Source organism: Amphiura filiformis, chromosome 15 (assembly GCF_039555335.1).
Source record: "Amphiura filiformis chromosome 15, Afil_fr2py, whole genome shotgun sequence".
Taxonomy (NCBI): domain Eukaryota; kingdom Metazoa; phylum Echinodermata; class Ophiuroidea; order Amphilepidida; family Amphiuridae; genus Amphiura; species Amphiura filiformis.
The window spans coordinates 35,726,891-35,742,700 of NC_092642.1; the positions used below are offsets into that span (position 1 = coordinate 35,726,891).

Below are 15,810 nucleotides of genomic sequence, written 5' to 3' on the forward strand. Positions count from 1 at the left end.
TGTAATGTTTATGAACATGAGATAGCATCTAAAGCTGATGCTTAATCGTTCTTGGTGTTTAACATTTCTTACTCACGCTGTAAGATATTCACCCATCTTGTAATATTATCACCGTCTGTTGAGTTGCAAATAGGTAAAAAATAGCCGCATTCGTCGCACGCAAACTGTCGACAATTGATATGATATAAGATAAGAGCTGGGAATCGAATTCTTAAAGTAACAATTTCCGCTTTTTTTGCAATTCAATGCTAGTCATTTCTTGGATAATTTGATGATGAACAAAATAACATCACCACCAAAATCTGCAATAATAACATGAAATATAATTTGTTATCTTGGTTACCATAATTTTTTAAGAATAAAATGATTGCACATAATGTGGTGTGTTGAAATCAGTCTGAAGTCTGATGAGGCTGTCAATCGGGTCATCCACCTTTAATTGGCAAAGAAGTATAATTTAAATCGCACATGGGTTGATTTATGCAGGGACGTAGCTTGGACGAGGGAGGGGGACAAAGCCAAAAAAAATCCCGGTTGCATTATTACAGGCATTATTGGCGAGATACATATTCCGTTTATTTAGAGAGACTGTACCTGTTAAAGCCATATTATAACATTTGCTGAGGAGAACGCCCTCAACATTTTTTAAATTCTGGTTTTACACGATTGTAATGTACTTTAGTCAACAAAGATACTCTGCAATAATCAAGACTTTAGGTGCTGTAGTTTTGCCAAAATCCGAGATTTTGAATAAAACGATGGAACCGGCGCTTTATTATTACGATGGAAATATTAGTCGAACACGTATGCGCAGTACGTACACGGCGTGCGGGATACACATACACACACAATCCGAGGATCGTACCGTATTGCAACCGCGGGAGTAACATGCGTGGGCGCTAGTAGTAAATTCCAATTTTCTATGCTTTACCTCACTTGTTCGGCTCAAAATTAAAAGGGGACATATCTGACAGTAAAAGCTAACATTTTATGGAAAATAAATACTGATCTATTTTTTACAGAAATGTTATAAAAAGGGCTCTTTTTGAGACTATGTGCGGAAATATTTTGTATTTTATACTATTTTGGCCCATAATAGGGTTGAATTTTGGTTGGAAACGGGCTCTTTCCCTCTTTTCTTTTCCTTTGCCTTTTAAATTGTTTTATCATGGGACACTTTCCTCTTTCATTTTTTTATAAGGGGGCACTCTGTACCCCTATACCCCCTCCTAACTGCATACACTACTGGATTTATGTTTATATGGAACATGAAGCTTAATGTCCCTTAGGACAGGACAAATGCAGTCTAATGAACACACCATGCATAGATTTGGTCAAACACGCCTCATAAAGTAGGTATTCAAAAATGAAGTAAGAATTTAGTGTCAGACACGGGCTTGATGAAATGCAATGTAATATCCGCACGGCACAGAAAGTATTAAACTGTTAAACGTGGGAGCCAAGCACGCGATTCTAGTACGACTTGCTTACATACATTCATAATTAAGCTGATGTTTCTGGTCAATACCCTAACATGATTGCTTCAAGTTTATCCAGGGTTTGTTAAGTAAACATTATTATGTTGTACATTACGTATTAGTTAGGAATTGTAGTCAAATCAATTTCCCAGGTATTTTATTTTATGCTATTTAAATATTCTTGGCCGCTACTGTGAATGGGTGCAATTATAGCATAAGTATGAAGTAATACTCAAAATTTGCTCTAAAATCATTTAGCAAGATCTCTTTCCCCTTTTGTTCAGCCAAGAAAATGTATATCCTTTTTTTTTTGCTTGCCTAAAATATTTACTTTTAGGATCTACTCGGTTTGAAAAGGATTATGACTAGACCAAAATGCATGGTATTTATATATGTCCAGAAAATGAATTCCGTGGTCCACTTGCTGGGTGTACTTGGAAACCACATTAATCAATGGACAAAATGAGTACAATTAGCAGTGTAAAAATCCCTAAAGAAAAAACGGCCAATTCGAACGATATCGGGCTTTTTAATAATATGATGGAAATTCCTTTTTTTCAAGGAGCACCGGTATTAAAAATATTACTAAATATTACTGCTTCTACAAAAAACATAGAAAAAAATAAATTATTGTTCTTTATAATATATTTTATCAATAATTACAGTATTTTTGTTACCTTAATAGAGTATTTTGGTGGTGGTGGTATGTGTGGGAGGAGGGGGGGGGCTGTGGTAGGATTACAGGCAGTTAAATACAACATACCACTCGCGCTCACCATTTTTCCAAGCAATTGGTATATGTTTAACACTTACCATACAGTATATAATAAAATGAGACATACAGAGGCAACAATATCTTACTTTGCACTTTATGTTGTTTTTATTTTTGCTTCTTCTTTATCATTTTGATCTTCTTTGCACCAAATCAAAGTTTCACAGCATTGAACATCATTTTTTTTTTTTGAAAACACTTTTGTTTGAGAATACAGTGGAACCTCGTGAACACAAAACATTTGATTACAATGATTTGTTTTTCAAATCCTTGGCACTGAGTTTGTATGTAATAAGTGGATAATGATAACACACAATCCTTCCTTCCTGGTGATGAGCTATAGTTGCAACCTAGGCTTTATGTGGAAAGTTTACCTATGCACGATCCTGAGCCTAGAATTGCGGGTACTTGTACAGGTAACTGTTCTTGGATAACTCCCTACTGACGAAGGCCAGTAACTTTAAACATGTTCAAGGCAACTGCCAAATACACGAACCACGGCGCACCGGTCATTCACTGCATGTACTAGCCTGTACATTACACACAGTGGATGGGGTAGAGGAGAAATTCTGTAATTATATCAAATTTATAGCCCAAAGCCTCAGAAAAAAATCTTTGTATCCCAACTGAATTTTGTATGATATAACTACAGCATTTCTGACCTAGATAGGAACCTTTTGGGGTAGCAAAGAATCCTGGTTTCGATTGAGGCTCGAACCCACGATTTTTGAAACACCCGGCCGACGGTACAGTGCGCAAGACCGCTCAACCACCTCTACCTCTGAATCTGAAAACACAAACTAAAATGTGTGCCCCATAAGTTGTGTCAAAGAGGTTCCTCTGATTCAGATATTGCCATATCATACAGATACCATAACTTACACATTTATCCAGACATGTCTTGATTTTTTGAGACCTAAAAGTGACTTTGATAGATCTTCATGCATGACATGGTCCATAGCTCTGATCATGATGTATTTTTACACCACATTCACATTGCAGCATCACAATAAACTGATTTTAAATCGGAAATGCAACTAGTTGGATGTGATGACTATGCATTAGAGACCTATAGCTCTGATCATGATACACCACATTCACATTGCAGCATCACAATAAACTGATTTTAAATCGGAAATGCAACTAGTTGGATGTGATGACTATGCATTAGAGACATAATAGCTCTGATCATGATACACCACATTCACATTGCAGCATCACAATAAACTGATTTTAAATCGGAAATGCAACTAGTTGGATGTGATGACTATGCATTAGAGACCTATAGCTCTGATCATGATACACCACATTCACATTGCAGCATCACAATAAACTGATTTTAAATCGGAAATGCAACTAGTTGGATGTGATGACTATGCATTACTGTTAATGCATAACTTGAAATTGTACTTGTCTGTAGGACAAAACTGGCAAATTCTCCTGAAATCAAGGCACTTTAAAGGGTTTCAGTCTTCACTTTCACTATCACTGTCATCATCTTCATCATTGTCATCCCCATCATTTGTTAGACATTCTTGAGGAGTGTTCTCACATGACACACACTTGCACAGATCAGTGCATGGGAGTCCTTTTTCCAAACAAGAGCATCCACCTTGTATGCATTTTGTCTTCTTACAGTCACAATGCACAAATTCTAGTATGCTATCAGGTGCTGGTGCTAGGTCAGTCCAATGTATAGCAATACTCTCACCGTCTACTATCCATCCTCTTCCATGGGGTGATGGAATGTCAGGGAACTGGTCAAGGGCTGATTTATACACTGCTGCCTGGTAATTAGCTCGCATAATGTGCTGCTTTAGGGAGTCTTGGTTTGGTGGCATGGCCTCTTCTCTGTGCTTGCCCATCTTGAACTTGGTATACCTGAAAGAATAGAAAGTAAAAATCTGAAAATAAAACATTTTGCATACCGGTACCACAAAAAAACTGATACAACAAGGATTTCAATCTGAACTTAAGTGTCCATTTTTTCCAGTTTGAAAGTGATCAAGGCTCCTTTTACAGTCTGTTGCTTATACACATGACTTCTTGTTCTCCGTTGCACATAGTTATTCACTTGTATGTGAACTGCTCCCTGAGGCAAGAATTGAATTTGGATGGATTCGATTTTTTATTAAAATTTAATTTCCACTATAGATGCCTCATGTGTGAACCTTGGGCAAGAAAAAAACCCAACTGCCTTATAGGTCTCCACTGCTTGACAGGATGTGATGCTGTTAGTAGCTTCAAAGAAAAAGGGAAAGTTAAACCAGCCAAGCTGCAGAACTTTCAATTTACTCACCTGACAGTATTTACATCATCACAGTCGTGCTGCCCATAGAGTCGACAAACAAACTTCTCCACTTGAGTAGCCTGGTCTTCATCAATTTCAAAGCTGTCACCAAGAGAGGAGAAGACTGGAAATTCAGCAACATCTTTGAAGAGTAGCTTGGCTGGTTTAACTTTCCCCTGTCCTCTGAAGCTACTAACAGCATCGCATCCTGTCAAGCAGTGGAGACCTATGAGGCAATTGCATTTTCCTGCCCAAGGAAGCGGTTCACACATGAGGCATCAATAGTTCTCAAATTCTTCCCCTCCCTGTATGAAAAAGCACACGTCCCCCATTTCTTCAAATACGCTGCTGAAATATATGGCTAAGACAAATACATCAGTGTCAGGGCTTTTTATGATGATATCTTGGTTTTGTTCCACTGATGTAGCTGCTATATACTTACAGTGTAGTAGCATCCTGGTATCTGCTTCCTCATGGTCGCAGTGTAGGTCATCTATTTCCTCACACATGACTACTCCATCTGAAGCAAAGATTGCATGGCACTCTTGTTTGTGGGCTATGTACACTTTCACATCTTGAAGTATGCTTGTAGGTTGCTTCTTCCAGTGATTGAACAGGTACTCTACCAGGTTCTCCTTGTTGGCACTGCAGCTCAGAAATTTCTTCCATTGAATTGGAACACGTTGTTCATCTCCACATATCTTGATCACTTGAGTTCCACTCGAAGCCCGTCTGTTCCGTTCTGTATTTTTGATACTAATGAGGGGATACTGGTCAGTGACAAAGTGGATCTGCTTGGATTGTGTACGTTGTGCCAAGGACACCAGTTTCTTCAGAAGCCATTCAGCCAGTAGACCAAATTTGGATGGACGTTCATTAGCCCGCAACTGTTGGAACATAGCCATTCCATCCACAACCCAAATTGAGTTGTGAGGGATACTCTTAAGGACTGGTGATGTGTCTGGTAGTGCCTCCAAATGATGCATCAATGATGCCTTGTTGCTCTTATACAAAGTGCCATTCTCTGTTGCTATGGGTAGCGGTACGGGTCCTAAGCAATATGAAAGGACTTCTTTCATATCCGCATTTCTCACTTTGCCCAACAGAATTAGGCGGGCAAACAGGTCTCTGTTGGCTTTGAGGACAACCTCTTTCTCCTTTACTCGGCAGTTGACCTTCTTCCCATATTGGCAAATGTTTTTAGCTTCTTTCTCTTGAGAGCATCGAATAGGTCTATGTCAGTCTTCAAAAGCCTCTCATTGCAGAAACTAACAAAGGCATCATCTCCCATCTGTTCAGCTTGTTCAAGATCTGCCTGAACATCTGAAGGCGCAACCAAACCTGCTGTTATATGAAGGAGTTCCGATTCCTCAATTTCGAAAGGATTGATCATGTTGTTTATTGTCTCCATGACATGCTGGGTGTCTTGTTCATCTCTATTAGTACGGGTCTTGTCAAGATCCTTTCGTGGTCTTGTTTTGTCAGATTTTCCAGCCATCTTCTTACATTCATTTGTGATACCAGCCCTTTCATGCTGGGAAAGAAGCCACCGTTGAACTGCACCTTTCTTTCTTGTAAATCCTGTGAGCCCTCCCTTGACTTGGAATCCTTGTTGCATGTTTCCTCAATAGTCTGATCACATGGTATCTGTGCAAACCCATGATCTTCTTGTCTTTGTACTGCAAATTCTCCCAACAAAAAATGCTGGTACACAGAGGGGTGTGCTTCTGGAAGACAACACATTTCAAGCCATTAGACTGATCCATAGCGTGCATAGTTCACCCTATCATAAGCAAAGAACCATGGCAACATACTTCTAACAGTGGATAGATGAAGTTCCCAATCTCCTTCTCTAGTAGCTCTTATGTACAGTAACATGAGTTGGACCATAGATATGTAGGAGTTCCAGAAGGCAAAGGTCTTGTTTGGCACAAGCATCATCAATGAAAGCTTGGAATGATGCTTCTAGTTTGGCAAACCTCTCTTTCTTCAGTATCTCTTTGAAACCATCACCTGGAAATTTGTCGTGCATTTGCTGAAGTAAAACTTTGATACTGCTCCTTTCACTCTCATCAGAAATTGTACCAATGAAGCACTCCCACTGCAGTCGTCTCAATGTTTCACACATTATTTTGTGAGCCCGTACTGACCTATTATATTGATGGCCACTCATAACACCATTTATGGAACCCTGTGCAACTAGACCAGATTCTATGAATATATCATTCAAACCAGACTCCTGGAAACGCTTTCCTATGGTCCCAAGGAAAGACATGCACATGTGGAAGCTACCCAGCCTAATAACAATCCTCTTGAGAAAAACATCCTCTCGCCATCTGATTTGCTGTGCCTTCGCATATATGGCTTGGTCAAATACTACCACAATCTCTTCAAGCTCTAACCTGTTTGCATATTCCAAGCTTCTCAGAAGGACTGTATACACTGTGTCATAATCAGTAGGACTTGCATCAATCAAGGGCAAATACTTGACAACAGACTGTGGAGGGAACATGGTGTCTAATTGGGTATTGAACCCTGTCCATCCTGCTACTGGTAACTGATTTCCTCTTAGCATGAAATACGCGGAATCTATTCTCGATGCTGGTTTCTGCTGCTGTCTGTAATGCATATTCTCAATGTTGACATTACCCAATGGTACTCTAGGTCCTTGATTTCTGCCTCCAAAGTATGGAACTATGTTAGACGGTGGTGCTTCAAGAGTGCGCTCTCTAGTCTTCTTCTGTGATGTAGGATTGCCAGGTGAAGGTTGTGAATGGGACGAGTCATATCTACTACGCTGAATGATGATTCCAGATGTGCTGTGAGTTGTGCCCTTCCCTGATAATGTTTCCTCCCCAAAGTCTATGTTGTCCCATACCAGAGTTGTGAATGTAGATGGATGAATGTCTGGTGGAATAGGGTGGTCTCCTAATTTGAGTTGCTGTTTTGCCAAGGCTGTGTCATGTTCAAGAACAGATGAATTTGATGTGCAGTGACCCAAACCATTCAGAATCCCAATAAGCTGTGCTGAGCCAGTTAGGTGCCGGACTGCCATTGTCAAGGAAGCATGCTTGGGGGTGACAAACTTACCTCTACTTGATAAATAGAGCAAGTCCTGGCTTACGGAAAGAAGTTTTCTGTGGCCATCTGGATCTACTTCCACTCGAGCGTCCCTTGTTGGATCATCAGAGAGACCAGTTGACCATGCCAAGAAATTATACAATGGTGTTGGCACAATTTCTTCACTTCTGCTCAATGTCACATCACTGGTAGATGGAGGCCATGGAAGTTTAGCTGTATTTGGTTGCTTCATGATGGTTTTGAGGTCCAAGGCAGTAGTGTACAAAGTGTGTAGGTTTGGTTGCTTACTAGCCAGATGTCTTGGTTGCTGATCTTCTCCTTCATTTGCATCTGTATCTGTATCTGTGTCATCAGTTCCAGTTGTGTCTGTATCAGAGTCAACAGCATCTTCTGCCACGTCTGCAGTGGCTAATGTCTCGCAGTATACAATATCACTCATATTGCGCTTGTGGGGTGTTTGAAATACCAACTGAGGAAAGGTTTTCTTTAGTCTTTGCTTTAGTCTGCTTGAACTAGTTCCACACTCTTTTCCTTCCAATGACTTGACCAATTTGATGAACTTAGCTTTGATATTTCTTAGCAGCATCATTTGTTTCCCTTGATGAGCCTCTTCTTGATAACCTCTTCACATAGCACATTGTATGCTTTGTTGTAGAAAGGAGATTCTCCATCATCTTTTCTCTCTTCACGTGTTAGAAAGCGGACATAGTCCTTGTAACATGACTGATGGTATCGTACTTCAATTGCAATGAGATCTTTACCTTCAACATGTAGTAGTATTCGTTCATCCTCTTTCTGTCTTGCAGCCTCAAGCAGTCTACCAGCAGAGTAAGTTTCACACTTAGAATATTTGTCACGTACTGTCTTACCTTGATGCTTCAGCCATTTATCTTTCTTGCAGCAAATTATACAGATTGGGGGAGTATGTGTGCTATTACAGTAGAGGAAGATGGAAATGAACTTGAAGAACGCAGCCTTCTTACCTTGGGCTTTGTGCTGCCTCCCGAGCCTTCACCAAGATTTTGAACATCTGCAGAAATAGATAAACAAATGGAGGAAAAATTCTTTTGAAAATAATAATATTTGGTATGGTGCATAAAATGAGTGTTATGTCCTGGTAGAAATACTTTCTGGTGCAATATTTTTTTGTAAAATATCTAGGTACATTATATGTTCAATATCTCAAGATGTGATGGTATTTGCACAAACCATTTCTGTCATCATCAGCTCAATATGCATACAGCAGAAAAATCAAATTTAGATTGATCTGAAAAACATGTGTTAATTATACATGACAAGTAATCAATATTGCAATGTAGTACTAGTAGTGGTTCCAGCTGTTGTGACTTCAATCCCAATAGTTCGGACAGGTTCGATTCCTGTAAGTGGAAGTTATTTTCATTTTCGATGTCAGCAGAAACATTTTTTCCCCTGATGAAAAACACCTGGTCAAAGTTGTGATGTTCCTTTAATACATTTCAGAATAATTGAGTTAACATTACACAGAGAGAAAGCTCAAACGTGTGGGTAAATAAACATGAAATAATATTTTTAATCTAGTCAACCACACAACATAATGACAGCCAGTGAAAAAATTATTGACAATCCAGTTCATAGAACGTCGCACTACTAAAGCGGAGATCCCAGGTTTGAATCCTGGATGGTCAGTGATTTTTTCAATGGCTGTCATTTATGTTGTGTGGTTGACTAGATTAAAAATATTATGAGTTAAAATGATATTAAACTAACATGAATGTAGAGTAAACGTACTACTACTACAGACAATTTGTTTTGTACCTGTACTTGTACTTGCGGTGGCTGTACGTTTCTGGGCTGCTTTCTACCCCCTGCTCTGCCAAATCAATCTTGGACACATCGCAGAATCTTCTACGGCAATCAGAATGAAAGCCAATATGCATATTCTAAAATAAACAACACAAGAGAAATCAAATGTAAAGGGTACTATTAATAGCAAGAAGACAACTGATATGATAATTGCCTGACAGAACCATTTCAACTTGAAGTTAGAGAAAAAGAACCAGTCAGTGACCTCCGGTCAATCGACTGGTAAAACCAGAGAAGATGTAATAAAGAGGAGGGTCAACGGAATTATATCCTTGAAATAATCCCGTAGGTAATCCTGTCGCATCTATTCATAGTCCTTTATTCTCAAGTAGTTATACATCCACTTGAAATATCCTATGATGTTATGTGTGTGACCGCCCATGGTTGACCAATTTTCACTTCAGAATTGAAAATATTTCCAATGTTTCTATAGAGAATTTGTTAAAAAGTATGAAACGCGTGTGTTAAGGACCTGCTGCTTGGATGGGATACCACATATGGATAATACAAGAAAGAAATCGAGTGCTGTAAAATTTCCCCAAATCCACCGTTTTTTTGTAAATATATAAATTTCTAAAGAAGAAATTTTAGGATTTTTTAGAGGGTGATGCTTTTTGATCATTTCTATTTTATTATTTTATGTATTTTCCTGTCATTTCCTGCCAACCTAATAAAGATATTCTGATAATTGATAACATTCTCTATCATAAATAATAGAGTCTGAAAGTGGCAACAAGTAGCAAAAATTATAATTTGCCATGGAACTTCAGTCATATTTTATCTGAAATCTGACAAGATAACAGGGTCTGCATGCATGGTGTGTATGGCATGATGACATGCACACACTGACCTATCCCTAAAAGCAGCTAGCTGCAACTTGTGTATCACACCCATCCCGGGTTCAAACCCTATTGTGGTATTCTATTGTAAAGCAGCTAAATAGGGTGATTCATCATTTACTTTGAGTGAGCGGTCTCACACATATTTTGTTTGAGGATAGCTTGATCAACCTCCTCTTTATTACATCTTCTCTGGTAAAACGTTAGAATTAAGAATAAGAATCTTGATTATGAAGAATAAAAAGCATATGCCGGTATTTTCTTAATTTGACAATTAAGACACCGTATTCAGGTGATGAATTGCACATGGGTATTGTGCAAGTCAGCACACTCTAGTTATTATTTCAAAACATTTTGATTTAAGAAAGATATTACAAATTTATAGATCAAACATTTAATTTGAAAATCGCAAATCTTGGCAATTGCTTGTTTCATGGGTTTTCTAGCACTATTTGAATTGGGCACATTGCTACGTGAACCTGTCAATAATTTTTTGTTGTTGACAATCTGCTTTAGTTTAATTTCCTAATCCTAATAACAAAATATTCTTATAAATTGACCCATTTTTTTATTACAAAATTCTTTTTTTGAATTGTTTGGCAACGGTTTTATCCAGGGGTTTAATCGGACTGTTGATCGAAATATCTGTCCACAAACCAGGCATCGACAGCTGTGATGATCGGGGGATGGAACGAGTTAGTATTCATAAACACGTAGCAAACTATGCATGTGTACCGCCAGTAATCAGTATCATAACATAAATTGTCCTAGTGTTACAGTGTCCTATAAACAAAGAGAATCTATTCATATGTTCATGAATCATTGATCATATTGATTGCGGCTTATTCCGTGCATGAATAGCAATGAATAGAATTTCATTGTTACGGACGTTGTGTCACGGTGGACACTCCGTCACTGAGGTACCGTACTACAAAGCAATGATATGATACATTACAATTTTGCTCTAACAGCAAATTTGTCAGGATGTCAGCTATCAGTGGCATATTCATGTTGGGAATTCTGAACAATTATGATTTGGTAATACTCACACATATTAGGGCCATGTCAAGTGTACCCCCTGGGTATGGGTGTTGTAATTACTGCATCTACGAGTTGCACTGCCACTGACTGAGCAGTGAGCACTGATAATTGTTCAAACGGTAGTGTCAAATGTGTAATAAAACAACATGCAACACTAATGTGCCTACCCCATGTGAATCAAATCCACCCTGGCACATAACTTGGGTACAGTGATAACTAATTGCTACATACTGACTCATTACCTGTCCCGTATCCACACGTCACATTCATGCAACCATTCCATTGACATGATTGTATGTACCGTACCCATAATCATAATACTTCCGAGGCTTGTGGTGAAAGTGCAGGTTACAGGGCCTTTGTTCTTATCGCGTAAAACGCGCGATTAGGCGCGCACGTTTACCCGCTATGTATGTGAGTGATCACGCGATAGCGTTGGCCCAGTAGTCTGCACTTTCACCACAGGCCTCGGAAGTATTATGATTATCAGTGTACATGATAATATTGATGATGCCTTCTCGCAAATGTACAAGTACGAGCCATGGTCCATGGATGCACTGTGTCTGTGTGAATACATGATGCCACACTAAACAGACTTGATTGTCATGATTGTGTGGCAACACTTATATATTGTAAGCTTATATTTTTATAGTATATAAATTATGACAATAAAAATATGCTTACCTTGGATTCTGCATCCGGAAATCTGTAGTCTACAGTTCTGACAGCACTGGAGTCGAATTCGACACCCAGGACTTCCCCAGCATTTTGAGCTACTTTGTGCTCTTCCTGGTCCACCCGCTTCACCCATCGTTCAGCACAAGAGATATACTTGCTCCAACTTTTTACCGAAAACCTCAGAAAATCACTTGTTGTGCCAGGAACAACATGCATAGCACAAACATGTTTAGTTTCAGAATCACTGCTGGCTGCTGTGGGGGCAGCCATCTTGTTGTCAATGACAATAGCCTATGTTTTGCTGCCCTCGTGTGAAAGTATATAGGCATGTATGCACTGCCTACAGTTATCCAATTACAAGGATTAAGTTTATGTCCTTTTTCACACATATTCAATGTGCAACTAAATGCACTGATTTTTTTTGGTTTTTTTGGTCATAATTGGCTACTTATTTTCTTAGGGATTTATGTCTGGCCCAAACAAATAATTTTATCTTTCATATAAGACCTTTTCCATTCACACCCATAAAGTAGACCACGGAATAGCGACTAAAACTGTCATGCATTTTGGTCTAGACCCGTTTTCGTGTTTCGTGACGAAACAATTTAATTACATTTTGGGAATAATATAATTGCCTCATTTATATGTATCTGTCCCAAATACATGATTACAAAATACAAGGTGGCAACATTCAATTTATATGGTCAAAATTCAATTTATATGTTCAAAAAGGCAATCCCGTAAGCACATACAAGTTATGGGATAAAAATAGAACGAGCGAAAGAAAAGAATAAGCATACAAGCATTATAAGAGGGATTTGATACAATCATTCTTTGCCACCTAGTTACCTAGATAATGGAGATGAGGCATAGAAGCTATCATTTTATGAACGTTAATGAAAAGGTCGTTTGAAATAAGCCTGTTTTAACGAGAGTTATAGTGGTTTTATAATTGCTTGAAAACGATTTAAAAATCGTTTTCAAGCAAGTTATAAAACCATTATAACTCTCGTCAGCAAACACAATTCAAAAATTTATATTGGATAAGTATTTCAAAATCGGCCGCACGGCGTTTTGCCAACTGCTCGTGCAGTGAAGTCAATCGGTAGCCGGAGAAGAAGATAGACTGGATTCAATTCCCCGATCAAGAAAAACCTATATCTTACGTACTGCATCCAGGCTTCACAACGTTTTGAAGACGACGTTGCCATCATCGCCGTTATAATGAAGTGCGTGTTTTGTTTAAAGGGATACCAGTGCGGTTGTAAGATGATGAGTTATTTTAATACTTCTTTGAAATTTGCTTAAAAAGAATATAATATTCGAAATGTTTTTTAATAACATTCCAAGCCGTGTTGGCCAATCTTGTAGAGGGCACGGTGGCGCATCGGTACGAGATCTGAATCATAATCGATGGATCGCGGGTTTGATCTCCGGCGGAGTTGGGCACTTGGTGCTTTACCTCATTTGCCTCAACACCCAGGTTCAACGGGGAGCTGCTAGGGAATAATTACAATCAAATGCAGAGAGGAGCTACGCTCTTGCAGACGCGAAATGACTATGATGCATATCAGTTGCAGCGGAATTAGTGGGAGGAAGGGTTAGTGTAGTGGTCTTATCACTCGCTTCTCACCATTACGGCCCGGGTTCAATTCCCCGCGTTGCCACCTGTGAGTTTGGTTGCTGTTCCATGCTTGTCCTAGCAGGTTTTTAATATAGTAGCCTCTGAGCACTATTAGACATTGAGTGACTTCTTCCGAATGTTATAAAAACAAAATGTTGTAAAGCGCTTTGAAAAGGCGCTATTAAATGCCGACATTTATTTAATTATTCCACCCGTGATAGGTAAGTTTACGGAATAAAAACAACTGTTACGATGGTTTACAGCTTTTCGCCGTGATTGTATGACGTCACGGGTGGTGTAATACGAGAATGTCCAATCGAAAAACTGACATTTCTAATTCGACGTGATTGAAACACAAGAAGTAAATTATTGACAAAATAGTTCACAAGTCAAAAACATGTAAAAGTAGATACTGGTTCACATTGTTTACAGGTATCTTCTTCCGCAAATATAATATGAATGGTACAAACAATCAATGAGTATTGTTATATTAAGTATCTGCTAGATGATTGTAATAGCAGAGTAATATTATTATCTTTGTGAACAAAAGTTTAAATTAATTTGCCCTTACAGAGTACACGTCGAGGTAATTCTGATTGTGCTATTCCAGGTGTAATCCATACACCTCTTATGGGAAACATGACATTAGTCGTCCATACAGGAAGTGTGAATTTCAAATTGAGTAACCTGAATGGGCGATTCCATTTGAAATCTATGCCCCCTGTGTGGGAGATGAATGAATTAAATAGTCATTCGTCACTATGCCAAACCACACACTCATTAGGAAATTGCTATTCGAATACAAAGCCCATAGATGTTTACACGATGTGTATGCATGCAGTTTGTAGGCGTTGAGTGCACAATCGAAACTTGTATTAATGTTGGTATTGTTACATAATTTGCCGGTATTTACGTATAATGGATGGCAGTATTATTTCATGGAAATTATTATCATATGGAGATATATTGGAGCTGTATTTTTAGTTTAAAAGAGACGTGTATCTGCATCCAGCGATAATATCAATTTGGTTGATAAGACTGCGTGACATTTCCCTGACAATTGTAGAAACAACATGCTCGGGAACATGCTTGCACATAAAAGTCCCTAGGCAATATACGCACGACACAGAAACCGACTAAGTAGAGGTAGTAATTGTTGAAGTATCAGGATTACAATTGTAACATTGTAAGGCAATTTATAAAATGACGTTTCTAGACAATTAGAAGACGTTATCTGTATCAGATAAGGAAATTGGAAGGCACTATCACATTTTCCAGATTGATTAATCCGTTGTCGTCCAGAAAAGAATAGACAAAATGACCTTGGTGGTGAGTAAAGGGAGAAATAATAGAAGAAAAATGGCGGTAAAGTAGATTAACCCTCGTCAACAGGAAGCATATTTAACACATCTACCGAATTAGAAGAGGGTGTGGTTGTTGCAACCTCCTCTGAATTTTCTATACTAAACATATTATATAATTTTTGTTATTGATGTCGAGGTATAGCTTTGGGCATTTTCTATCCATTTATTTGTACCAACAGTCTCCACCTCTTTTCTCTCTTGAAGAAATATGGAAAATCTCAGTTGTAGACAACATGTGATATGGGATTTTCACTATTCAAGGAAATCACTATTTTAATCTACATGTAATTACCAAATTTGCAATTTTGAAATTACTATAACTATCATCATTTTCTTAAGAGCAAACTATATAAATAAAGAATATGCTATGGTTGCCTCGAACCCTACCCCCTTGGACCGAGAGCCGCTCGAAGGTGGTAAGTCAATTTGTTGGAATTGGTGATCAGTCCACCAGACGAGTAAATGTGAGGATAGAATTATTCATTTAAATTATTGTATACCAATTGTGTATATAATTTAAGCATCTTTTAAATGCATTTTCCTTTTAAAAATCGCTATCAGATGCACACATAGATCAGAATTGAGGATAGCGCGGCGGACCATGCTAATTCCAAGCACGTCTTAGAGCCTTACTGATTGACATCCGCTCAATTTCCTATTTGCATCAAGGTTCCTATGTAGCAAAGGAGAGGTAAAACTGTATAAAGTTGGTAATGATAATTTCAAATCCAACGCACATACACTGCATAGAATCGATCTCAATTGTAAGCAGTAAAAAGGACAACTCGACATTTTAAC

The 15,810-nt window shown here is 38.5% G+C and overlaps 2 protein-coding genes across 2 annotated transcripts; both read right to left on the reverse strand.

Moving 5' to 3' along the window:
- Window positions 1–2,980: 2,980 nt before the first annotated feature.
- LOC140170915 (uncharacterized) lies at window positions 2,981–4,812 on the reverse strand. The gene is made up of 2 exons (XM_072194115.1): window positions 4,550–4,812; window positions 2,981–4,131 (listed from the first exon to the last, which is right to left on the reverse strand). The coding sequence occupies exons 1-2, from the start codon at window positions 4,810–4,812 to the stop codon at window positions 3,717–3,719; spliced, it is 678 nt and encodes a 225-aa protein (XP_072050216.1). The 3' UTR covers window positions 2,981–3,716.
- A 1,580-nt stretch (window positions 4,813–6,392) lies between these two features.
- On the reverse strand, window positions 6,393–12,592 carry LOC140170917 (uncharacterized). Its single transcript, XM_072194116.1, is given in 4 exon segments — window positions 6,393–8,209; window positions 8,212–8,630; window positions 9,419–9,543; window positions 12,031–12,592. Coding segments are annotated over 4 exon segments (2,625 nt in total). The 5' UTR covers window positions 12,295–12,592.
- Window positions 12,593–15,810: the final 3,218 nt, after the last annotated feature.